This window comes from Calidris pugnax, unplaced genomic scaffold (genome assembly GCF_001431845.1).
Source record: "Calidris pugnax isolate Ruff unplaced genomic scaffold, ASM143184v1 scaffold109, whole genome shotgun sequence".
Taxonomy (NCBI): Eukaryota; Metazoa; Chordata; class Aves; order Charadriiformes; family Scolopacidae; genus Calidris; species Calidris pugnax.
Genome location: NW_015090844.1, coordinates 563697 through 591318, shown reverse-complemented (window position 1 = coordinate 591318; position 27622 = coordinate 563697). Strand labels below are relative to the sequence as shown.

At 35.3% G+C, this 27622-nt stretch overlaps 1 protein-coding gene across 4 annotated transcripts in view; it reads right to left on the bottom strand.

Annotated features, from left to right (window-relative positions):
• Positions 1 to 27622, bottom strand: part of VPS13A (vacuolar protein sorting 13 homolog A (S. cerevisiae)) — a 104104-nt gene that overhangs the window by 49729 nt on the left and 26753 nt on the right. For all 4 annotated transcript variants that reach the window (XM_014942644.1, XM_014942645.1, XM_014942646.1 and 1 more), the window contains exons 20-39: positions 26016 to 26152; positions 22007 to 22139; positions 21122 to 21239; positions 18534 to 18672; positions 15539 to 15623; positions 14009 to 14181; positions 12442 to 12598; positions 12002 to 12081; positions 11682 to 11741; positions 11448 to 11604; positions 8186 to 8302; positions 7994 to 8097; positions 7363 to 7530; positions 6279 to 6586; positions 5414 to 5561; positions 4648 to 4798; positions 3652 to 3776; positions 2638 to 2807; positions 1810 to 2030; positions 407 to 639 (exon numbers count right to left, since the gene is read on the bottom strand). In XM_014942644.1, the coding sequence (XP_014798130.1) occupies positions 407 to 639; positions 1810 to 2030; positions 2638 to 2807; positions 3652 to 3776; positions 4648 to 4798; positions 5414 to 5561; positions 6279 to 6586; positions 7363 to 7530; positions 7994 to 8097; positions 8186 to 8302; positions 11448 to 11604; positions 11682 to 11741; positions 12002 to 12081; positions 12442 to 12598; positions 14009 to 14181; positions 15539 to 15623; positions 18534 to 18672; positions 21122 to 21239; positions 22007 to 22139; positions 26016 to 26152 (2984 nt within the window). The remainder of the gene's footprint in view (positions 1 to 406; positions 640 to 1809; positions 2031 to 2637; positions 2808 to 3651; positions 3777 to 4647; positions 4799 to 5413; positions 5562 to 6278; positions 6587 to 7362; positions 7531 to 7993; positions 8098 to 8185; positions 8303 to 11447; positions 11605 to 11681; positions 11742 to 12001; positions 12082 to 12441; positions 12599 to 14008; positions 14182 to 15538; positions 15624 to 18533; positions 18673 to 21121; positions 21240 to 22006; positions 22140 to 26015; positions 26153 to 27622) is intronic.

Genomic DNA, 27622 nt, shown 5'->3' with positions numbered 1-27622 from the left:
CCTATTCTGCCTATGACATTTTGTTATTCACTTGCATAGCTGTTTAATGCAAAGTTTCAGATTGAAAGTATTCAAAATTTACTACATTGCATTTGAAATAGTGTACACTCATTAAATTCTATTTAGTTGGCTTACACATGATATAAGAGATTATTAATATTTTAGTCCTCTGGGCTCTTAATTTTAGCTTGTCATACAAAGCAAATCTCAAAGACACAAATCAAGGTGATGCTTTTGGCATATCAGACAAAGCAGAATAACATCAAGAAAATAAGTTAGCCATAAAATTTTACTCGTAAGTCTATAATACACATTCTAATAATGAAAGCTTCAGAATTACCTTGCATTCTAGTAGTAGAAGTTACACAGTACCTTTTAAATACAAACAGGATGTTTGCAAACTCACCGTAGTAACATTCCCTTTCCTTTTTTCTGGTAGAAATGGGCACGCTTTCATTTGTATCTCTTTAACAGCAGCTGTCATGCTGTATCTTTCAGGGCTTTTTTTAATGAAGACCTCACACTGTGTTGTAACCACCAATGCAGGAGCATCACTTCTTGTTAAATCAGCCACAAACACAATCTCTGGATTTTTAACAACAATGTTCATTTCCATTGTAGATACAGGCTGTGCAGGTGCTTCAAAAATATAAATTCAATCAGATTAATTGTTCAAAGATTCAATTGTCATTATTTACATCTCTCACTACTTATGGAGAAGTTCTAAAGATTTAGTGGTAAGATCTAGCATAACTGATGTCAGAAAACCGGTAGATCTCTGCAACTGACTTACTCCTAGGCTCTTCATTGGATATACAAAACCATTAAAGCTCTAATTATTTTCAGATACAGTAAGATTCCACAAAGCTTCTTTGTCAAAATGAAAAGGACAACGGTATCACCACTGTTATTATCTCTGACACTAGCAAATATGTCAGCTTCACTAAATATGCACATTAGCCAGTATAATAGAGAGATTTTCTGCTCTCTGGGGCAGCAAAACACATTTTCCATCAGACAATAACACAGCATTTACTAATGCTTGATGTAATCATTTGCAGTACTTTTATGTAAGACTTTCCAATTTGCTTAGATTTTAATCATCTCCTAGATAATCACAGCAGGCCTAGCTGTGGTGGATATGTAGGTTAGAGAAAAACAAAAAAAAGGGCATTTGCTTTGCAGAGCTGATGTGATCTTCCCGAGGCCTGGAAGCATAAATAGCCCATTTCCTGCTCTGATGATCTCATGGACTAATTTCTGATGTCAGGTATAGGGTGCCCTGCTCTAGGAAAGCAAAATTGGTCACTCAAGCTAAAAGCCTATTTCCTGATCTAGGAAGAAACATGCATCAATGGACAAGTGACATGACAACATTTCTAGACAGCAATATCCGAGAGGCTGGACTCATATTTAAGCATAATATAATATGCTCCATCCTTCTCAGGAAGGATTAAAATTATAATGGTGGTAATCATCATTTTAAACCTTCTTGAGACTGAGAAGATAGCCAGAAACCTATAGAGTGCCACCTGTAATTGTACTTTCCCATTTTATTTTATTTTTTAATATATTTTTAAGTATTTCCTTGCTCTGGCAAGAGAAAGCTTCATTTGGAAATAAAGACCAGGGGACATGAACCTATTTCCATGATGCAAAGAAAGAAACATCAGTGGTTAAAAGAAGCTGTTCGGTACACTTAAACACAGGAAACTGAATAAAAGTAATACTATGATTTTTAACATAGCATTTAAATACCAAAATTAAACATAATTAAATACAAATTTTTAAAATATTTCCAGTAGATACCTTGCTCCTTTAAAGGTAATGACTGTTTGAGGTTTCTCTGTGCAGCAGCACTTTCTGCATTAGCCTTAAGGAATATATCTGCAACAGTAAGTAGAAACTCCATGCTTGCACAAAGGTATATCTCTTGAACAATCACATCCAGAACAGTGCCATCTCTCCCCTGCTTATAGCTTATATCCACCATAACTTTCTTTTCAAATCCATGTTTCATTTCCACCATCCTGAAAGACCATTAAGGTGGCATTTAATGAGATAATAACAAAACAGCCACAAATACTGAAAAACACTCAAGATCCTCAATCCAGTTGCAATAAACTAACAAGAGTGAATTTAAAAGTAACACAAAAAATTTTAAAATGTGTCCAATAAAACCACTAACATAAATTCCATAAAACGTCAAAACTAACTGGACTTACATACATTAGCAAAGGTGTTCAAAATTTTAACAAGTCAAACCATCACAATTCCTTGTTTACATACCAAAAGTATTACACTTCACCGAAGTTTGTTACTCTTCATGAAAAAAAAAACAATACTCTTGTCTTACTTAGTCAATGGCTTATTAAAGCTGAAAGTGTAATTTCTTTCTATATGTATTTATTAATTTTGTATTTAAAATTTGGTTTATTTCATATTTGAAGTTTGTTTCTAGCATTTATATAGGTCTCAAACATGTGGAACAAAACGCAAGACACATAAGTTTACAATAACATGTACTTTAAGAACCACCTACACCTAAACAATTGCAGTTTTAACAGAACACTAAAATGGAAACATTTGGGAGTTCTTCGTCATACAATAAACAGTAATTTATGTCAAAATACAGACCTTGGTGTAGCCTTTTGGATTGATTGTCTTTTATCATCTAATGTACAGTTTGCCAGCTTGACTGAAGCATTCATTGAACCGTCTGATAACATTTTGAGAGCAGCTGACATCAAAACTAACTTAAACTCTGCAAGCTTCAGAAGTTCATCTCTCTGATCCAAATTTGTAACCTGTTTAAATCAAATCAAAATATGCTGGTAGATTTGTTTAAAAGCAATGGAAATAATACGCAGGTGATATACAGCTTCATTCTAACTGGTAGGATTTATAATAATAATATATTAGATAAACCCACTAGTAATTCAAAGACAAAAATCAGTAACATACAGACGGAACTAAAAAAAAAGAAAAGAAAGCTTTATCCTTCTACCATCTTGCTAAAGCAAGCTTACATTAGCAAGGAGACAACATTTAGAAGAAAGCAAAACTGGTTTGTTCACTGTTTAAAAACACATAGTATATGCAAAGACACCAAAAAAGAAAGTTTTGTCGCTTATGACTATGTAGTGTAGTATTTAGCCAGACACCGGAAAACTTTTCAAAATATAAAATAACACACTATAAATTTAAAATAAAATACTATCAAACCTTTAATCAGAAAGTTTTATAAATTTAAACCAAGAAGAACAAAAATGTATTCATACTGTAATACAAATCTAAAAATCTCTCTCTACAATTTCATTTATATACATGTGCTTGTGTAACCAAAGAATAGGTTGCATCCCTCTGCATTTTTTAATTCCCAAACTGTATTTTAAACTAACATAAGTTTTCAGCACTTTTTCAGTCAGATCACAGGAGATGGCATGTGTTGTCTGCTGCCACTAGCCATTCTCTCTCCCATACTGTCTCCTGATTTAGCTTAAATAGCTCTTTATCATTTCAATCACGTTTACTACTGTTGCTAGAAATCACTTTCTTTGCTCATAAATTAAACTATTTCTGTTCAGAATTTCTAGGATTTTAGGCAACTTAAATCTGTTTCTCTCTCTTTGTAAAGAAAATTGCATTTACCTGCTTTGAATTTGGACTATACAATACTAAAGTCAGAGAGTCGAATCTGAAGTCCAGTTTTAGTGTTGTTTTTATTTTCATGGGTGAATGCAATTCCACCACAGCTGATGTCACAACAGTTACACCTTTTAGAAATTAGAAAAACAGTCAATATTAAAGAAAATTACCTGAATGCAAATAAGAAAAAAAACCCAACAAATCAAAACCAAACACCCCAAACCAGCATCCTGATTAATGACTACAAAGACAACTTCAATTTTCCTCCACATGTAAATCCATCCACACTTCGGATATGTTTATCATGCTCTAACTACTTCTGTGAAAATCACACAACATTTGAGAAAATATAATTCTCCACTTCTATATTATATGTGCATTTTTAACCACCTTAAGACTTAAATATAAAACTTCCCTTAATGTTATATGGTACTATATGCAAAAATGTTACAAAGAATACAAGTTTATTTTCATCCTCATTTGTTCACGTTACCACGTTTTTGCCACTTTTCATATCTAATAGATTCTATTCTTAATCCTAATTGATTTTTTTTTTTTTTAGTTTATTCTGAACAGTTTATGGGCAAAGATGCATAGTGAATAGGAATAACTTTTAGTGATGCCATCATTATAACAAGACAAACAGATCTAAAACTGAACAGCAACGAAACCACCAGATACAGGAAAACGAGTAACATAGCAACTTTCCAAAGCTGGGATGTTACCAAAACAAGCTGACAGACTTTCAGGTGCTCACTGCATTATAGCAAAACAGTCCCTATGTTAAAATAAGTCAAGCTATAGAACTCACTGCAGTAGCCCAGTTGCTCCTACTCATTAACATTACTGTTGGGTATAGCTTGAACCACAATGTCAAGATTAGAGGTATACTGTTAAAAACAACTGCATCTGATATCTTTTCATAAGGGCAACTCCAAAAGAAATAATAAACTGACAGTAATACCTGTCTAGACCACACGTAATTTTAGAAAACGTTACCTGCAGAGTGCTGTGAAGTACTATGCATATCACTACTATGGCTAGTCGTATCTTTTGGTTCCGGTAAAGATGTTGATGCATCAGAGCTTCCACCTATATTTTCATTTAGTGTCCTCAATATTGTTGTAATGTCTTCCTGACTGAGAATTAGCTTAAAGAAAAGATTGCTATTTAACTCATGAAGTTGATGGAACTTTTGATAACTAAAATCTAAGTTTACAAATAAACATACAAACAAAATTAATCTCATCTGATTCTCTGTTTAGGAAACTAAAGAACCATTCACATTTAGTCACAAGGTACTTTACAGTAATGTTTACTAGCTCTGTTTCAAAATCTGGCAAATTGGTTTTGCTCATACAACTGACAAGCTTGTGAAGCATTTTTTTGCTGTTAAATTTAAATGAGCATGTGCACTTACTCATACTCAGGCTTGTTATGGGTATGATTACAGCAGGTGATGGCACTGCAAATGAACAGACCAATAAATCCCAACTTTTTCCATTCCTTCTTTAAAAGATACTAACTGACAGGTCAAAGGCGGCTACAACAGCATACCCATTTCTAACTATCAACAGTAATATATAGTACGAAGTCTGACTGAAGTATCATAGGTGATAGACAGAGCTTAGATTAGAACAGAAAACTATTCACTTCCTTTTTCCCCTTGAAATCAAACCATAACCTAAGAAACTTGTATGGACAGAAAAAATGAATCCATTTTCCACATTTATTTTAACAGCTGCTTTCAGAAATGAGTGCTTACATTCATAGGCTTGAGTCTGCCAGATATTTCAATATCAGGAACTTCATTATACCATGCAGCGGCTAAATTTCGTTCAACAGCTACTTCCAGATTGAGTGGCTGCAGCAACTGCACTTCAGTTTGCAATGAACCCTGCTCATAGCACGATCTGTGAACAGAAACAAAATACTCCCAGCTTGACATACTTCACATTGTAAAAAACACAAACACATTTCTGTCTTTTCCTCATCTTTTTCAATAGTACTGTAGAACAGCCTTCATACTACCACAGTATCTCCAATTAAAGCCTTACTCCACCAACTAGACAGCTTTTCTTGTCAGGAAGGGGACACACCAGGCACACAACATACTAACTTCTTGCAAGTCAGGACTTCTTACCTGCTCTCCACTGGAAAGCAATTCCTTCTTTCTTCAGTACTACGTTTGAAAATCCTCTTTCCTCCCTTCTCTGCCTCCCAATCCCCTGCACCAAGGCCCATTGTCATACACTTTGTTACAGCTATCTGACTTGATATCATTCCTGCTATGTATAGTTGAAAATCCCATTAAAATAGCCATTTACAAATGGGTATTAAACTGTTCCACTGTAGTGAATGATGTATAAGTCTATTATTCTACACAGTATTCCCTGAACAAACACCTGCTTCTATTAAAAGATGTGTAGATTGCTATTTCTCCTAAACCATACATTTTAATTGCTTTTACAAAACCTTTATTAATTTGCTGCTAGATTTCAAGCTAATAGTGTATCCACCAACTACCAACCATTAACTATTTATTTTGATAACAATTTCTCAAAGCTCTGCAGCTGAAGTATCCCTAAAGAAGTATATGAATTTAAAAAAACAACTTGATACTACAGTACCTGTACAACTTTAGTTCACTCAATTTCACGGTCATAGAGTCAACAACAGGTGGCAGATTATACCGTGTTTTTGTTTTAGCAATAAAGAATTGGTTCTTCACCGTGATCAGACCAAGATCAGCCACCAGGACATTCGCAGACATTGCTGACTGTGGAACTATCACAACAGGTGCTTTAATGTTGATATCCAGTGCCAAACGGGAACTACGCTCCGCTAGCTCTTTTACACCTGTTGCTGCTTTCTCTGCTGCTTGAACAGTTGCCTCAGTAACAGCTTCCTTGGCAGCTTGAAAGTTATTTATAAAAGCCTAGGAAAAGAATAAAGAACTTAGGAATTTTACTACTTCAAAAACACTAAGAATCACAGCTTTTAACAGAGCAAACCATCTTGAGATACTATTTTTGCTACACAATTTTTCTCAATTCTTTAATAGGATAATCTCCCCCCAAAATAAGATAAAGCATCTGTGTGTGCATACAAATATATATATATACGTGTGTGTATATACATATTAAAAAAAATTTCCATACTAAATATTTGGCAAATCAGATGGTAACAGCAATGACCGTGTAACATGACTTGGATGATTTAAAAGACAGATTTATTTAGCAGAATGTATGGAGAAGTCATTACCTTTCATGGTTTATTACTTACATTTCAGTCTTATAAACAATGAACAGCACATATATCTAAAAGTTACCACAAGCCATTTAAAGGAAAAAATTACTAGCAATAATAGCAAAAATCATTGCTGAGCCATCCACTCCATAATAACAAACATATGGAGGAGAAAAGTAAATGCCTCAACCACCGATCCCAGTGAAGCTTTTACAACAATATATAAGAACGAGTTAATTTGCTCTAGGCAATCCTGCTTAGCAGGGGAGTTGGACTAGATGATCTCTAGAGGTCCCTTCCAACTCTGTCAAGAGTGTGTGTGTGTGTGTGTGTGTGTGTGTGTGAGAGAGAGAGAGAGAGTTCTTACACAAACAGGCACCACCCCATATGGGATGCTTTATCCCTTTCTAGCTCTGACAATGCTATCTGAATGTTAAGGAATAGTATCTGGAAAATTTAACTTACCAAAATAGATGAAACAAACTTGTTGACAAAAACTACTTGAATACACCCAACAGTTAGGTAAATACGATTGTCAACAACATCCATATTTGTATATGCAATGCCATCTGTAGCATTCACATATGATATCATTCTGAAGTTGAAGACTTCTTTTCCTGTGATGTAAAGAGCCTTAGAAAGAAAATAAAAGAGTATGTCTCTTATAACACAAAAACATAAAATAATAACAAAAACTTATGCTGGAGAAACCGAATTTCAAAATAAGATGTAGTACCTCACACTTCTACAGCATTTTTATTTCAGATATCTCAACAATAAATGAAAAACCCCCAAACAACCTTGAAAGAGCTGAAAATATTCAATTGGAATCTCAGCTTGAATAATTCTGTACAACAGAATCAGGAGCATAATAACCAGCTGGGCATCACAGTTGCACAAAATCAATGTTGGCCTAACAATCATGGGTTGTCGGGATGAAATCAGGCTGCCTATAGAGCTATAATGCTCCCAGAAAATCCATAAAACAGTTTGTGTTTTTTTTTTAAAAAGATAATGTAAGTTAAAGACTAGAGTCCAGAAAGTAATTTAGCATCTGTATTCCATTCAGAAACCAATAATACATGCAAATGCATACCTTTTTATACAATGCTGCCTCATCAGAATCCACAACAATTATGTTCTTTAATTTTGCAGTCACTTCTGTTGCTGTTTTTTTCATGATCACTTGGCTATCCAGACCTTAAAAAAAAAAAATAGAGACATACAAAATCTAGACACTATTCTAGTACAAAGTTTAATGCCTTTGTGATTAAAGTTTTGTTCCTACCTTCAATGTGAATTTCAGCTATTCTATGTTTTTTCTCTCTAATAAAGATACGTAAACAGGACAAATCCGCACAGATGTTGAGGTCGATAACATCTTCATACTTCGATTTTTTGGATGCTGTGGGAAATACAAAATAATAAAAATTACAGCTTTTCAAGGAGGAGGTGTAATATTTTAGTATCCCTTCACCAAAGCCTAGTTTATATGAAGTCTGCAGCACTGGCAAAATGCACTGCACTCATACTAGCAAGCACAACACAAACAAACTGTATATATAGGATTGTATATACACGAGTCCTCATGAGCTCCACAAACTGTGGTAGTCAACATCAGTATTTTATTAACTGCAAGAAATATATTTAATATGCATCTATACAGCAAAACGCAAAATTAGAGATAGATTATTCAAGGACTAAGCAATTTACTTCAAATAGTGGTAATATGACAGCTACATTAATACACTACCCTATCTGGTCTGTTGATTAGTCATCTGCAATCAGTGGTCTTGTTTACAAACAGCAGGTGACTTCTTATTAATTCTCCACAACCTACGCTTTCTAAACTTAAGTTTTAAGCATGAAAATACCACTCATACAACTAGACACTGAAGAGAAGGGGCAGTGGTTATCCTTCAAAATTAGTATGGGCAACCTTAAGACCTACAAAAGATAAAAGCACAAATATAGTGCCTGTCAGAAAAGAGGTGTCCAAGTATTTAGCTCATTTTTGGTTTTCTCAATAAAAACACTATTTCATGTTAACAGACATAACCTCTATTCATTTTGAGTAGACATGACTGATGCCACACAACATTATCTGCAGGTACAGTGCTAAATACAGAAGTCAACAGGACTCAACCAATAACAGTCCATTTCTTCTTAAAGTCAAACCTGAAGGAATGTCATATGCTACTTCAAACAACAAAAGGAAATAGCATATCTTGTATTCAGGGACTTCGACTCATAAGTGGTAAATTCCTGTAGCTAATCTATATACCAAGCTAAAAGCAGCAAAACTAAAAGTACTAAACATTCAATCCATTTTTTCCACAGTCTAGCTTTTGAGATGAGATGTTACCTTTATGTATTGCGTGTGAGTACATTAAGGCTTTCTCAATCCTCACAATCATACTATGGTTCCAGAAATACAACAGGTTCAGTCACATGATTTTATTGTATGTTGTTAACAGAAGACAAGCCATGGTAAATTAAACAATAACAACCCTCAATCAAAGTTTAGTTTGCACAGTGGTACGAGTTGGGGAGAAGGAGGGAGGAGAATCGCCTATGAAAGCTTTTCAGCTGTGTAAAGTCTAAATTGTTGCATGTTAATACATAGGAAACTAATTTTATCCTTTGCCTCCAAGAATTCTGGAAGATACCAATCACTTCATCACTATTCCAAGCTTATCCCAGTATAAATTAAATCAAACAACCACCAAGAATGAGAATAATCTCACACAGAAAAAAAATAATTTAAAAAATACAATTAAATTGAAGAATATTTTTTTTTTCACAAAGCAATTTTTCCACCTTTTACTTCTCAGTTCTATTATGAAATGAAGACTTACAGAACACCTTCAAAGAACAAGCTGAGGAACTAAACTTTTTAACAATCTGATGGAATAATAAAAAATTATCAGCTGAAAGACAATGGCTGTGTGACACATTAATACTCTTCTCACATCTCATCCCAACTGATGTTTTATCATTCCTCGGGCAAATATTCTCTTTCATCTTCTTCCATCTCACTCCTGAAACCAGAGGCTACAAATCTTAATTTCTCTCATTTTGATAATACCCTGTTTGGCTCCAGACATAATTACTTTTTTTTCATAATACTTTAAAAAAATTAATATAGCTGATTTCACTTAAGTACATATGGGACTATACACTAGACTTGCAAACATATTTCTGTTTAGCCAGGGAGAAATATGTTTGTAAAGGCAGCACAAATGGACATTCTCAAAAACATCTCAGCAAATATTGCAAATGTGATACTTGGGGTTTAAAGAAACCAATCTAGTACTGAAGTTTAACTTGAAACACCTGTAAGAACTAACATCAGTGAATGCAGGCAGTTTCAGAAATATGCACCAGTGGGTCGGCTAGGTCAGTCATACGAGGGAACTACTGAAATCAGTAATGCAGAGCAAGTATTATAATACTTCAATTAGAAACACCTAGAGAATTTTCCTCTACGACAGTTTTTGTGTGTTTTCTTTTTAGTTTTAGTAACTAGCTGGACCCTCAGTGTTTCATGATAAACAGCAAGCAATGATTGCAAAGATCTGAGAGAAGTCCTTCTCAGAACAGAAATCGATGTCACAGGCATAATGTTGAGCATTTAATAGACACAGGATCACAAAAGGAGGCGACCTGTTTGTTTGCTCTTGCACAACACCATCAATAAATAAGATCTGCCAAATTCTTGGCCAGGAAATTATAAAACCGCATAGCAAATAAGTTATTCACAAGAGATTGATGTTCCTCAAATATAAGGCAATAAAGTAACTGTAAGGAATCAAAAGTTTCAATTCATTCCAGGAAAAAAAAAAAAAAAAAAACATCAAACAACTGAAAAAGGCAATTTATGAGGACTGCACATGGAAAGAGATGAGATTAACCTTATTAGAGCAGAATAATTCCTTCAGGCTATTACTGTTGGATAACTGACTGGCCTGCCCCCCTTTCAGGATGCAACAGTGCTAATACTTTTGCAAACCCATGAAAGCTATGAACCCTAAATTTATACATAAAACCCAGATACCTAGAGTGTACCAGGTACCTTTGATAAACATAAGGAGGCTCACCAGACTTCTCTCAAATTGCAGGAATTCAAACTATACTTATGTGACCCCAAAAAACACAGTAATTGATATTAATGGATGCTATTACCTGCTTCTTACAACAAAAGATTGAAAACACTCAAGCCACCTTCTGCCATGCAAGAACTTCCTATTTGCTACACTTCAGGGTAAATCCAAATTCATGTGCCAGTTCATAAACCAAAAGCAGCAGTTCCAATAAATTATTCCTACAAAATTGGTCCCACATAGAATTTAGCCATTCAGCAAATTAGTAGATCCCTAGTAATCATTCTTTCGGAATGCAAGAATGAAATGCAATAGTGTATATAAAGTCATTGAGACAGGCTTAAAAGATTTGAAAATACATCAGTTTTCTTCCTTACCTAAGTGAAGAGAGAGGAATAAGGAAAAGAAGAAGAAGAAAAAAAAGGAATAAAGGAATAAAAAACTTACTTAATTTCTTAAGGACATCCTTCTTCTCCTCTGTTTTTTCATGGACTGGTTCTTCTGCAACTTTAGTTTCTTGTTTGGGTAGAAGATTATTCACATAGTTCATAGCATTCAGCAGAGCTTCAGTATGCAAATGAACATCTAGAGATGAAAAGTTCACCTGAAAGAACAAATTATTTTTATGCAATATGCCTCTCAACCCACAATGAGAAAATAGTATTAAAAAAGATAGCATACCTTTATTTTCTGCAAAATGTTCTGATAGGCAGTTTTCAGTTCTGGTCCATTAATATCAGCCTATTACACCAAAAGTGCATGTAAAACAAAGAAACAAATCAGAAAAAGTTTGCAAATTTCATTAGAGGGAATTTATTTTAAAAACTACTACAACTTATGATGTACAAGTTAATTTGTTTAAGGAGCAGACAGACTTCGCACATGACATTTAATATGTTAAGGAATGAACAAGTCAGGAAAAACCTTCAACAACTGCTCAGTAATACTATACTGTTTATGATTGGCTTACAATTCAAAAGCAAAGTCTGCTCTTTTCTTACCTTTATGTATTCTAGAGTGAGAAGATCATCTTCTACGTTATCCAAAGTGGTAATTATGTAAACTGGCTTGTCATTATCATCTTTAAAAAATGCACAAAAAAAAAAGGTGTCAGTTTTTTCTTAAAAAAGTAGTTTTCTACAAGTCTCTAATCACCTATAGACTACAAACCAGGCTACTAGCTGTCATTATTATTGAATCACAAAACCTATTCTGCAAACCTAAACCAGCTAGATGTCTCTAATAAAATCATCAGTACTAGAATATATTTATCAAAGCTTTACTAAGAGTATGAGCTCTTGAGTTACTTCCCTCCCAGCCCCTCATATAATTTAGGAAGGAAATCTTCTTCAGTTGACAAAAGAAAGCCCTACAGGCTTTTTGAAGACAAATTTACAGTGTTATTTGTCCATAATTTTTTGATCAGGCTACAAATACTTACCCATATACTCTGGGCACAGCAGACAAACTTCACGAAGGAAAGCATTTGCAGTCATGTCAAATGTTCTCAATTTAAGTTCAGTGCCTAACCCTACAATATCAAGCTGCAGCACAGGTGTCTCAGTGTTACCAGTAAGACGGCATAATTTAATTAAGACCTAAAAAAACCCAAACAAAAAAAACAAACAAAAAAAAAAGAGAAAAAAGGTAGCGGATTATCTTCTTAGTTTTTACATAAGTTTATATATTTTCATACATTTTACTGTGTAATGTGCATTGATCATTTAACTTTATACAGCAAAGACCTAGAAAAAATTAACAGTTCCAACAAGCAAAAGTGCTAGAATACTGTTTGCTGCTATTTTAACAAAAACTTCAAACATGCACACGTGTAACACCAAAGTTACACTTACATGAACTAAATTATTTTTAAAATCAACTCTCTCAAGCATTCTGTCACGTTCGACCCAGTCAAAACTAGATACTCGGTCAGCATAAAGAGTTTACTGCTTTCACTGGAATTTCTTTGAACTGTCTGGTAAGAGTTAAGATTCCCAAGCTGAATAACAGGCAAGAGGATTTCCCGCTTTTTCACCTATGCATGAGAAAGATGTTGTTAAATAAATACCTAGCTGAGCTGTTGTTATCTGTCTTTCATAACCAAAGCAAAACAATGATATGTGCTCTTCCTTTCCACATAATGCTCTCTACAAATAGGGAAAATCAAACCCAAACCAAATAAGTATTTTCAAACTATAAACCCAACAAACAGAGAGAAGGTGATTCTTAACAGACTCTCAATTGTATTTTTTTCTAATCAATGGTAAGGCAGTTTCCATTAAAGAATAATGTAAAATACAGCATCTATTTTTAGAAATAAGTTCTTAAACAAGGTCTTGTCATCGCACAAAACCCAGTGCATTTCAATTTTATTTGTTTATGTATTTTCTGTAAGGTGTAATATACAATAAGATGTGTGCAAGCTAGTTGTGAGGTGCTGAAGTCATTGTGTAAGCCTTACTTTAAAACAGGACTTGTAAAGTTAACTGAATTTGTCGGGTTCATTTGTAGTTATACAGCGAGTACCAGCAGTAGCACTGTCATAGCCATAAAGGAAACAACAGCGGTAAGAGGCCTTCTGTTTCATTAAGCCAAATGATACAATCATAAGCAGTGTCTAGCATTTGAGTAAAAACATCTTTTTTTTCCCCCCCCAAGTCTGAAACACCAAAAATAATGCATAAAATACATCACAGTGAACATGGTACAGATTTAGGTGTGAAGCCAACAGAGTCTGGGAATAACTGCAGTGGAAAAATAGGGTGCTTGTTACAAGATGAAACATTAATGAAGTTTTATCAGTGACTACCGCCATATCTGGAATAAAAAGATGTCAAAAGCTACATCTTACGCCAAAACAAAAACATAATGTGATTTGAGTGCTAGTTAGGTTAAGGAAATTCAGTGATAAAATGAGCTGGGAAATAAAGTGTATAAACACAACAAACAGGGAAAAATTACAGTTCAAATGTGCTTCAGAGAAATTAAAAAACCCAAAGTAACTATACCTCAGCTACTTCAAACCTCAGCTGGAATTCTGTCATATTTTTCAAGGATTCTTGTTTACATAGTTTTTTTCGCCTTGTACTGCCAGCTCGCTTGAGGGAATCAGATGTGGCTTCAAAAAATGGTATTTCTTCCACAGGGCTGCTTAGAGCATCATAAAATTCTTCTTCTGATTCTAAGGATTAATTCACAACCGCATTACATATACACTTTAGACAGTATTTCACAGTACTATGACCTAGAATTTTTAATCAACATCTATAAAACCTTAAGCGTATAAGTATGGGAAAATTGCCTAGCTGATAATTAGCAACCGACAAAGTCTATTTCTGTAATTATCTCCGCTCCCACCTCCACAACTTTTCAAGACACTCTATCATGTCATCATAAATCAGTTCTTGTCAACTAACTCCTTCGTCAGCATCCCCTCACTATTTGCTGTGCAAAAGATAGCACAAACCATGTCTCATTTTGCCTCGTACTAACAGCTTAACTCTTCTGCTGGTATGACTGCTGCTGACTGTACAGCAGCCTTTGCCTCACCATGAGTGGCACTCCTTTGGATCTCTCCCTGCTAAGGATCTTCCATTTCAGGAGAGACTCCTAAGGACTATCAAGCCTTTAATCCAGCTGACATTATTACAGAAGTATAACCAAGATGGTGCCATCTATTTGTCTTATAAGGCTCTTTCCCTTCGCCTAAACAGCAAAAACAGTGAAGTTAAGATAACTGTAGAAGTATCCTTTGCCTGGCAAAACCAAACGTGACATTTAGAGGTATTTGCTAGTGTTTGCAAACACTATGATTAACTTGAGAAAGAAGGTTACATTTTCTTCCTTTTCTCCAGTGGGTGTTTTGGCATAACAAAGGTGATTGACTTCAAAATAACATTGATATATTTCATTATTTTTCAAATGTGACTACTAGATGGAACATTGCAATCTAGGTAAGACAACTGAACAGCAAGACATTATTAAACATGACCAGTCTCTCCATAGCCAAACTTCTGTTTGATCTTGTAGAAGTCAAAATTATGTTTGTTTATAGCAACACAGTAGTTTCTAATAGTAATAATTTCAGTATTCTGTAATTTAAATAAATAGAGCTAAGTAGGAGATAAAAACTTCACCAGAAGAAAACAATTAAAACTGTCATCAGGAGACTAAGTACATACTGAAGCAAAAAAAGACATACATATTACCTCAGATGATCTGAATAGAGATTTGTAGTAACATATGTAGAGACAAATAAACAAACTCATCCTACCAAACAAACATTTTACTGCTTTGCCTCCAGAAAGCGAATGGCAAGATTAACCATACAGAATTTTACTGCTAGGAGAAAATACACAAATATTTTGTACAGAGTGAATTATAATAAGCTGCACGGAATGTAACACTACTCAACCTCCAAGAACTTGAAACAAAGCCATAAATGGTAACTTACTCTAAGAGAAACAAATTAATTCAATGAACTCAAAAACTTGACTTGACCTGTTTATAAAACCAGACTTTAAAATGGATCGTATTACCTGACTCAGCAAATGAATGAAGATCCAAAACAGGAAACACACCTTGGGATGTATGTGATGCTGAGAGTACAGGCGATATTGCAGCCTGAAACGGGAGATACCAAAGAATTTTTCACTTGAATTCACTGGTCATGCTATTGCTTGCACATATGCTGCATAGAAGTTTTACAAGTTAAAGAAATTGGCCATATTTTTAGTGCAAATCATTACAGTTAAACCCTTAAGTTACTAAAATTAAAAACAAGGAGAAATAAGGCATAAATCAGGTACTGCACATTCATCTAGCTAAAGAGAGAATAAATCTGAAAATACAAGAAGACATTCAAACATCCAACTTCACAGATCAAAAGATAGACAGAAACAGCACGTCATGTGAAAATTCAGAGAAAACAAAACCTAGCCCCTCACAGGACTACAGTATGGCAGCTTCAGAGAACAGCAGAAGATTAACTGTTCTTTACAAAAATCACATGATATCAGTGATGGGTGGGAAAAAAAAAGAAACCAGAGCTAGAGAAAACATTAGAATAGACAGAATTGTTTCCAGATTTCATAGAACCATAGAATCATTTAGGTTGGAAAAGACCCTTAGGATCATCAAATCCAACTGTTAACCTAACATTGCCAAGTCCACTACTAAACCATGTCACTAACTGCCGTGTCTATGTGCCTTTTAAACACCTCCAGGGATGGTGACTCAGCCACTTTCCTGAGCAGCCTGTTCCAATGCTTTCAGTGAAGAAATTTTTCCTAGTATCCAATGTAAACCTCCCCTGGCACAACTTCAGGCCATTTCCTCTTGTCCTATGGACAAGAGTGGACAACAGGACAAGAATCCTCACTCCATGTGGTATGATAGAATTAAATTCTCTTAGTGAAGGTAACCAAATAGTTTGTTCACCAAAGCCAGACCTCCCAACAAGCCTAGAAAAGGAGTCTCGGTGATTTGAGTTTATAAAGAATTCCCATCTGTACGTCCCACATATATCTTTAGTAGTGCCTTGCACAGAGTACTAAGGTAAGGAGAGATGTGTGCATTGTCTGCACACCCATTCTTCTTGTGGGCCTTTGGCCCTAGACTGCACAGATGACAGTAATTTTTGTTCAGTTTTTTTCCCCCCCTGTTACTGGCACTTTCAAAGCCCCATTTCAGACAATTATTCAATAACTCACATATCTTACAGAAATCTAAGTATTAGGGCAACAAAGAAACATTCATCTTTGAACGTTGTTTCCAAGGCTCCATTTTTCATCTCACTCTTCACATTTCAACAGTCTCTCTTCTCAGTCTCCAGCCTACATAATTTGACTTTACTGCATATATTGAAGTCTATGAGTGACAGATACACCAAGTCTCTAGCAGTCTTGTAACTGTGAAAATGTCTCATCTGTAACACTTTCACATTCTAAGAAGACATGGACAAGAAATTGTGAGACTTGACTTCACAGTACCACAATGAAGAGGACAACCTTGTTGAACTAAGATACAAGGAAGGGCAGTGTGCAAAAACCTAAAAAGACCTGCTCTGATGAGTCTTCCATTTTCACAGCCCAAGAACAACTCCTCCACTAACTCAAAATGTAGGGAACAAAGTTCACATGCAGAGCTCTGAGCAAGAATTTCACATCCTTTTTGGTTCAGAAGTGATATGATGACAACAAAGCTCAGAAGAGTATCAGTCACAAGGATGAAAGTATGGGAGTGTATCTGCCACCAACAAAGCAGGAAATCCACTGAAATTAACTGAAATTAATACCAGCAATTACAGTTTGTCAGGGTCTGCAGATTAAACCTTGAGCAGACAGGTTTAACTATAGGTTTCAATATGAATGGTGCATATAATGCAAATACAGTCACTCAGGCTTAACAGTCTTTCCTCACCTCATCTTGCCCATCACAAGTCATGTGCAGGTAATACTAACCACATCAAAGTAACTTAAAATATTTTAAGTGTAACAGTTGAATTCTATAATTAAGCTCAAGTATAGTCAATGTTATAAAGTACAGGATAATTAGCTCATATGTGCATATTTTATTTTTGCAAAACTAAATCCCATCACTTATCCTTGAAGAACGTCTGCAATTAGTTGCACAAAACAGAGACCCTTTGACCTTGAGATTTCACGTATGTTCAAATGATAGGACTACTTTAAAGAAACATAAAACATAGCCAGACTAGAGTGATGTTAAAAATTCACAATTTGGAGTTCATTTCCTAGATTTGTTTTCAAAAGGTAAAAAATACTTTTCAGGAATAATAACAATAAAACCATAATCCTCTGTCCCTAAGAAAGCATAAAACAGTGACCCAAGCCATTTTCACTAAGGAAGTAAGAAGAGAACTCACTACACACTTCTAAAACTCAGAAATGCAAGGCTGAATTGCCATCCACTTGGGTATGTTGTGTAATGGAAAAACGAAAAGCTTATAAGAGCAGTGTAGTCAGCTGAAATGAAGCTGCCACTTTTGCCAAGCCAACAGCGTTTAGTCAACATTAACCACAGATAGTGGGCTTTGTGGGATTTTGTTTGTTTTTGAAACTTAAACTCCTGTCTGAGTATGATCCACACAGTACTTTAACTGCAAAAATTCCAATCTTTTCTTCACTAAACAAAATAGCTGAACCCAAACTCTGCAGCATTCTGATACAGGTGTAAATTTGAAGGTACAGTTAAAGTAATCCTCAACAAAAGTGAATGTTTGTTAATCAAGATTAATATGAACTACAAAGTAACTCCCAGTGTAGTAAAAGTTTGGGGGTTTTTTATTTTAAATTCAACCACTGGACGACTATTCCATAATTATTAGCTAAAGATGACTAACTAAATAACAAGCAAAATTTCTACAGCTTCAGAGAATTAGTAAGTTCTTTCAAGAGGTGTTAAGTAAATCCTTTTTTTCTGCTTTCTCATGCTCCTTTCAAAACTACAATGCTAATAGCCAGAAGGTATTATTCTGATAACTACTAATGAAATATTTTTTAAAAACCTTACCTCAGGTATTTTTGGAGGAGAACTGGCAGCAGGAGCACTCTCTGGCTTAGGAATGCTATCAATTAGCTCCAAGATACTAGTCAGCTTCTGGTCTGATATTTGGATAGAAAGTAAAGGCAGCTGTCCAGACAGTTTGAACCTGTTTTGTAAACAAAGTTATCTTAAAACCATTTCATTCAAACTTTACATTAATTTTTCGTGTGTGTTTGTAACTTCTGCTGCACTCAGAAGAGTTACTTTAACAGCAAATATCCAGTTACTAATGTAATTTATATTTCCATTTGATACGCTATCTTGCGGATCAGGACTGCAAATAATACTAATAACCATTTCTAATTTGGCTGCATAAAGTATATTTTCCTCACAATCAGGAATTTTTCCCTTTTTTTTTGTATATTTAATTTAATTACATCTAATAAATCACATAACAGAGCCTTTACACAGTATTTTACAGAATAAAAGGCATTGGTGGGTAGATGCATAAGAATGTTTAGAATCCAGAACTTCAAGCAAAGATTACAAAACACTTCCTAGCAGTTATGTATATTTAAGCTGACTCTAGCAGTAGTCTAGATATTTAATAAAGGAATAAATGGCATAGCTATAAAGTACGTAAAAGAATTACTGACATTTAACAGTCTTTAAAAATGAAAGCAGTAATACAGATTTTAAGCCTGTTTGAATAGGTTTTGGCCAAAAAGAAGTAGAAGCACTTTAAATGTAGACACTGACTTTTTAAGACCTAAAATCCATTCCAGTTTCTCACAGAAGTGAGCAGAACAGAAGCAAGCAGAAGACTGGCTCCAAGAACATTATTATGCTTTTATTACAGCATCTAGTTGGAACAGATAAAGAGGTCTGTTCAATAGGCCAACCATCACCAACAATGGGCAGCAGCAGATACTTAATACATGGAGTTTACAGAACAGGATTTGCTATTTCCTCCCAGTTTTACTGTGCTTAACTCACAGCTCAATTTTCAAAGGAACATAAAATACAATATATTGGAGAACACAAAAAAAACCCCCAAAACTTTCCATCACCCTCAACTAACTTTGACACTACAAGAATAACTGCAAGAACAGCTCCTCACACCTGAGCAAGCCAACCATGGTTATACATGTTAAACTGTAAAAATAAGTACCAAGTTTTCTACAGTTTATTAATTTCTTCACATCCTTAAATTCTTAAGGAATTAATATTCAACTACTTTTGACTTATATTCTTAATTTCTTCTTCTTTTATTCCAGTTCTATCAGAAATTTAGACTGTTGCTGCTGTTATTGTTCTTTTATTTTAATGGAGATGGGCAGAGTGTATGTGTAGCTTCCAGGTCTGAAAGACTGCTTGAGATATATATATATATCTCTCTCCATATATAACCATAGAAATGAATTCATTCCTATGGTTATATAAATCTCATTTTCCCCTCCCTGGAGTTTTGGACATAAAAAGACAGATTCCTGTGAGTTGTATTTCTCTTACTCTCTCTCCATCAGAGAAAACGTAAGGAGGGAAAGAAGATGTTTTGTTAAGTCAAGCACCAAAATTCAGAATCTGGCCTCCCAGCTTTCCAGAAGGTGGCACCCTTATACTACACAATCTTTGATATGTGCTCACAATACACAGCACTTGTAAGGTACATTATTTTTAAAGGTTTTTTTCTGATTAAGCAAATCCTAGATTGTTAGTCATTTATCTTTTATATAGTGCCTCTTGCTGATTGTAATAAAAAATCTTTTGCTATAGCCTAGTTCTATTTTTATGCCATTAATTTTCTGAAGTGCCTAGGTAAAATCAAATGACATAAGCATATGTTAGCTTGCTGTAGCATAAGAATATGATTCTTATTAATGACTTAATAAACCAAACTATCTTGTAATGCATTAATGTGTTAGTTTGCAAGTAATTCAAAACTGGCCAGATTTATGTGTAGGTAATAGTTTCCTTATCAAATATTGGTGAAGATGTGCTTTCCAAAAATACATGCAAAGTTAATCTTTGCCAGTTTCATACAGTGATCTTTAACATCAAAGTTTCATCATTAATAACAACATCCATATTTTTTTTTTCTGATTGAGTACAATTTCCATAACCAATAGGCATATTTAGCAAAAAAACTAAGTGCAATCCATTAAGAGCTGCCTCCCCAAAAAGTGATCTCTAACAGGTAAACAAACAAGATGAGTAACTTAAGAGAAAGAGAGGGAGTACAACAGCACATCACTTTTCAGAATATTTTTATGTTTATAGAAGAGACTTTGTAAGTTGAGATTTTTTGCTCCTCAATACTTCCAATGAGAATTGAAATGTAGTTATTATAAAGACCCAACTAGAACAAGTATTAATATCTTTAATAAAAATCTTTACAAATATTATACATACTTATTTTATAACAATATAACATTCTATCATCTCTTCAATATCTGTCAACTCCTTGGGTTTATTCTATATTTTTCTTGGCAAAGGTATTTTACTTCCAAGTGTACATGGCCAATGTAGAATAGAACAATCATAATTAGATCCTTGTTTTTTCCCCTAAAAAAAAGTCATTTACCATAAATCTTAAAATAGGAAAAAACACATACTTGGGCATTCTTGCATCTGTAACAACCATAGCCCTACTAAATTCCACTTTGACATCCAAGGGCTGCAAGATATGTTGAGATGAACATTTCAGCTTCCGAGCATCTTGCCAGTTCTCATCTAGAAAAGCAAAGAAAACCTACACTTTAAACATTGAAAGAGATACCTTCTCATTACACATATCACAGAATTAAAGTATCTGACATCAGTTAGTATACATTGCTAAAAATTCAGGTCACACAATCTCTTTTACAGCTCTATCAATACACGTATATTATACAATAAACATAAAAGACCACTTAAGAATTTCTACCATTCACATCTAAACAGTTACACCATCCATACTTCAGAATTCTAAGGGTCCAATTCTTAACATGCGTGTTACTGGGAGTTTAGGCTCCGGATTACCCTCTGGAGTCAGAAGGGAAAGGATTAAGTGTTTAAGACTTCTCTGGTTCTGACTCTTTCTATATTGTTAGTTTCCAAACTATTTTCAATAAGGGATTCTGATCCTTTCCCTACCCTCTCAAAATGATGAAACCTACAACTACTCATAGATTCTGCTTTAAATTTGGAGGGAAGCAAGGGAAAGGCAGTGAAGTAAAATACCATAAATAAATAAATTACACAGATATTTATTATACAACAAATCAAATTAAATGTCTCCAAAAATGAGGAACTTAATTTTAAGTTTATTTAGCAAAAGCTAAGCTTGAAAATCTAAGGCCTAGAGGCATGTTTTAGAAAACTGCAATGTTCATAGGACTGAGTTTAGAACATGACTTTAAAGAAGCACATTCCAAAGATTCTCCACTACTTCAGTTAAAAATATAAAAGGCACGTAAACCACCAAAATATCTTTACTCACATAGAGAAAGATTACTTACCATGTTTGCTGTACAATAACTGTATACTGCTGAGCTGGACATCAAAACTGTCATAAGCTCTTGACATTATATCTTCAATAGTGCTTTGTCCTACTTTGAGTTCTGATAAATCAGAGCGACTTTTGCTTTTCATCTTAAAGACAGTCACAAAAAAGCGTAAAACAATTTCAAAGATATAAAATAGTTAAAGCACTAATCCTACAGATACTTGATCCTACCATGACAAAAGTTTACATTTAAAATCCTCATTATAAGGGCACAGAGTCTTACAAATATCACAGCAGAGGAGACACCAAAAATTAGTAGCCTGTACCAAAACAAAAAATGGAGAATATTAAACTCCATTTCTTCTTCAAGGAAAGAAACAAAATAAAAAATGAATTAAAATCTCTATAGATTTATACAACATATTTTTAATAGAATAATTACCTTTAAGAGGTGACTCATACCCCAAAATAAAGTCTTTGTAATCAGTAGAATAACTGTTTGGGTTTTCTAGATATATAAATATTATATTCATATTGCATTAATCACCTCAGAAACATGAAATCCATTTTTTAATCCCGGTGAATTTAGTTGTGCCATTACCCTGTTACATATTAGCCAAAGACAGTAAAAGAGAAAATGGGGTTTGGACTGTTCATCGTCAATGTTCAATGTCTTCCCTTAAATATCAGTCAACATTCCTTTGACTCAGCTTTGGGATGCCCATACTTCTTTGGAATTTCATATTTGTATGTGCCCTCTCTGCTGTTCATCTCCAATGAAATGTGTCTGTCCTCATCCTTAAATGTCAAGTAATTTTGGATCCGTATCTGCTTTATTCAGACCCAGATAATAACTGAGAGCACTGGCTGACACTCCAGAGGGCTGTGCTGCCATCCAGCGTGACCTGGACAGGCTGGAGAGCTGGGCAGAGAAGAACCTAATGAGGGTCAATAAAGGCAACCTGGGGAGGAAGAACCCCAGGCACCAATACAGGTTAGGGCTGGACCTGCTGGAAAGCACTTCTGAGAAAAAGGATCTGGGAGTCCTGGTGGATAGTAGACTAACCATGAGCCAGCAATGTGCCCTTGTCGCCACGAGTGCCAATGGGATCCTGGGCTGCATGGGGAAGAGTGGGGCCAGTAGGTCAAGGGAGGTCATTCTTCCCCTCTACTCTGCACTGGTGAGGCCACACCTGGAATACTGTGTCCAGTTCTGGGCTCCCCAGTTCAAGAGGGACAGGGAGCTACTGGAGAGAGTCCAGCGTAGGGCAATGAAGATGTGTAAGGGATTGGAGCACCTCCCTTATGAGGAAAGACTAAGAGAGCTGGGACTCTTTAGCCTGGAGAAGAGAAGGCTGAGGGCAGACCTTATTAATGCTTGCAAGTACCTAAAGGGCAGTTTGAGGGAGGATGGAGCCAGACTCTTTTTAGTGGTTCCCAGTGACAGGACGAGGGGCAACAGGCACAAGCTGGAACACGGGAAGTTCCATTCAAATATAAGGAAAAACTTCTTTCTGGTGAGGGTGCCAGAGCCCTGGAACAGGCTGCCCAGGGAGGTTGTGGAGTCCCCTTCTCTGGAGATTTTCAAGGCCTGCCTGGATGCAGTCCTGAGTGATGTGCTCTGGGCAATCCTGCTTTGGCAGGGGAGTTGGACTAGATGATCTCTACAAGGTCCCTTCCAACTCCAACAATTCTGTGATTCCATGATTCAAGATAAGGTTCATAACCGTGAAACATCTAAATACTAGTGTCTAGAATAGAGCACTTTTTTCATTGCTACTGAACTATAACTACTTTTATATTAAAAATAACTTGCAGAAAATACAGAATTGCCAAATTAATATTGCTTGTGCAAACTTAATTAAGTCTGCTTATGTATCTGCATTGATATACAGTTTTAATTTTAGCTGCCATTTTCCCCCTTGGGGCTTGACCTTATCCAGTACGTAACTGAGAGAAAGAGGCTATTTGTTTTGTATTAAACATACTCATTCAATGAATGACCCACATCCCACTTAGGCATATGTCACTCAAAGTAAATACGGAATTATTATTCATATCCTGAGAGGAATTTAATTTTTTTCTTTTGGTATTGCCCAATTCCTCCACCTTGAACAGAACCAACCAAGAGTCAAATTCGCTATGATAATTACTCATCCATTTCAGAAAAAAAAATCCCACAAACACATTTACTGGAGTCTGATTTTGAAACTTATTCTTCTATGTATTATTCTGAGGGTAATTTCCTATGGCTGGCATAGAGGAGGTGGACTGTTCTATTTTCCCCACTCCATTAGATCTTGGTGCTAGACCAAGCATCCAACAAATACACAGATTTGTTACTGAACTCTGCAATGTGCCTACAAATAACAAGAATTCAGAAGTGTTGGTAAAATTACTAGTCACTGAAGTAAGTGATCTGGTTGTAAATCCAAATAATTTTACTATCTACACAGCAGTCTTTTCCAATAATTCCACTTTCTGAAGCACCTAATACATTCTTTTTCAACAAGGCCAACTGCAGGGTCCTGCACTTGTGTTAGGGCAATCCCCAGTACCAATCAATACACGCTGGGGGATGAATGGATTGAGAGCAGCCCTGAGGAGGAGGACTTTGGGGTACTGGTAGATGAAAAGCTGGATGTGAGCTGGCAATGTGCACTCACAGCCCAGAAAGCAAACCACCTTTTTTGGGTTGCACCAAAAGAAGCATGGCCAGCAGGTCGAGGGAGGTGATTCTTGCACCTCTGCTCTGGTGAGACCCCCGCTTGGAGTACTGCATCCAGCCCCCGTGCCCCCAACATAAGGTGGACATGGACCTCTTGAAGAGAGTCCAGAAGAGGGCCACAAAGATAATCAGAGGGCTGGAGCTATGAGGAAGGGCTGAGAGTTGGGGTTGTTCAGCATGGAGAAGAGAAGGCTCCGGGGAGGCCTTACTGCAGCCTTTCAATATACAAAGGGAGCTCTCAAAAAGATGGAGAGAGACTTTTTAGCAGGGCCTGTTGTGACAGGACACAGGGTAATAGTTTTAAACAAAAAGAGGGTAGATTCAGACTATATATAAGGGAGTTGTTTTTGTTGTTTTTTTTTTTACAATGAGGATGGTAAAACACTGGCACAGGTTGCCCAGAGCAGTGGTAGACACCCCATCCCTAGAAACATTCAAGGTCAGGTTGGACAAAGCTCTGAGCAACCTGATCTTGTTGAAGACATCCCTGCTCACTGCAGGAAGTTGGAATAGACAATCTTTAAAGGTTCCTTCCAACCCAAACTGTTCTATGATTCTATCTGAAACCCACATGCTCAGAAAGTCCGTCTGTGGCAGAGACATGGAAAACTTACTTCACTTTAGCAAGACTTTAAGCTTTGAAACAAATTCTGATTAAAAAAGCAGGTAACGTAATCTAAACAGATAGTAAGTTGCAGAATCATTCTCACCTAGAGTACAAGTTAAAAAAAGTTTATTGCTTTTATACACACAAGATCATTTGTCCTGCAAGAAATTAAGTTCACCAATGACTAAGAGGATTGCTTATATGTAGAAACAGTGCTAAATTATAATTTTAAATGCATCATTAAACTACCTTTTTGACTCTTCCCTTTCATGAAGTACCTTAAACATATATCTAATTTTATGCAGGTTATTTTATAAATTGCCAGTAAGTTTACTTTTCTCATTCCAAAATAAACTGAATGACCGAAAGGTAACTGATAACAACAATAACAGTAATATTAAAAATAAGAAGACCATTTAATCATGTAAGTAAAAAGTTCACTATTTTATATTCTAAGGTAAGAAATTGTTAGACACTTTCCACATAACAATTCAAAGCATTAAGGGGACAATTAGTTTTCTAACAATTCTTTTCAGTTGAAAGAATCTACTGAGAAAAATTCAATAATTTCTGCCTTGACTGGAAAGCAGTTTAAAATAAATACATAATACATAAACTGCAAGATGAACCTTTACTTAACCATTACTACAAAATACAATCTAAGAAACTGGAAATCACAATACATACCTTCAGACTACCAAGATCCAGAAGTAGTAAATTTGATGTATGCTCATAGAATCCCTTTTGTGGAACAATGATATATGAAGCCATGAGGTTAATTTTGAGGTCCAGAACCTTTTGGGTTTCAATAACATACAACAAACCTGAAAAATAATATAATTAGTAAATATAAGTAATCCATACAGAAGCTATGGAATTAAAAGAAGCTATAAAAATAAATTCAAGTCTAACTTTAATGAGCTGTGAATGCTAGATAACTAACTTTATCTACAGGTACTGATGCTCTTCAGGTTTCTTCTGAACCAATAATTACAGGCAGTCTTTAATGAAGCACTCGGTAAATGAAATGATAGCAAACAACGCTAGTGGAGAAGTAGAGACAGCAACAACACGTCCATATAAAAAAAAAATTCATGATGAAATAAGAAAAATTGGAACGTGTATTGCAACTTGGCAATTGCTGAGTTAACCCATTGAGCTCTGTAGATTCCAAATTTAACTGTTCTTACTGAGAGTATCCAACTGCACTGGCCAAACTCCTAGTGTTGTTACTACTGAGTTACTGAAGTTTATGCTGATTCTGCTGACAAGTATCTCCATCTTGAGATGCTGAAGAACAGCAAATACCAGGTCTTATAAAAATTCTGTTTAAAAATCGTGCTCTTAGTTGGGAAATCCAGACTGTTAGAACATTTGAGATCAAATTCTGGTTTTGTGCTCATCTGAAGAGGAACAAATGGTCTTACTTCAAGTTAGCAATGAAAACTGCCTTGAGATGAATCCACAACCCATTAAATATTGATCAGGTGCAACAAGCTGATGATGAGCACAGAACTAGAGAATATGAATTATGAAGATGACAACATGACACCGCAGCATACACACATTGGTAAGAAAGCAATTAAAATTGGTCCAGCATTATCAAAGGTTGTTCTGCCACATGACAGCTAGATTAGTTAATGAAGAACTGAATAACAACCACAAGTCACAATTTGCAAGATAAAAAGATTAGGTGGGATTTTTTTTCCGATTTTCAATGCCTAACTGTATTTGGGTGACATAAAAAGTTCAAGAAAATACTTCCTTTTTTCCTTCATCTGGGATCAGAATGTAGTTGAGTCAATAAACTGAATTCTGGGAAACTAAGGTTTTTGTAATGCCTTTTAGTGGTGTTGAAAATCATAACTATTCTGGTGTATCAAGTTCCTTCACTTCTGCAGTTCACAGTTCCCCAATCTTCTACTGCTTGAAAGAAAAGTGTTAAGAATTCTTTCCTGAGTAGGACTGCAAGTCTAAACTTATTAATTATATTGATACAGTTCAAATTTTTTATTCTACCTCTGAGATTAGTGCAGTTCCCTGCAACAGAATATTCTGCAGATCAAATCTTCCCCTGATAATTTTTTAAGTCTCAGCCAAGATTTTAGAAGCAATGCTCAGCATACTTTCAGGGAATTTCATCAGGCTTCTCATCTGTGAGTGGTACAAGCTTTTAGATTATTATGGGCAACTCAGCATTCTTGTGACGGTAAGAGTCATTGGGGGTACCTCTAAAGTAGTGCTATGCTCAAATTATAATAGATGCATAACATGATTTCATATTTCCACAAGAA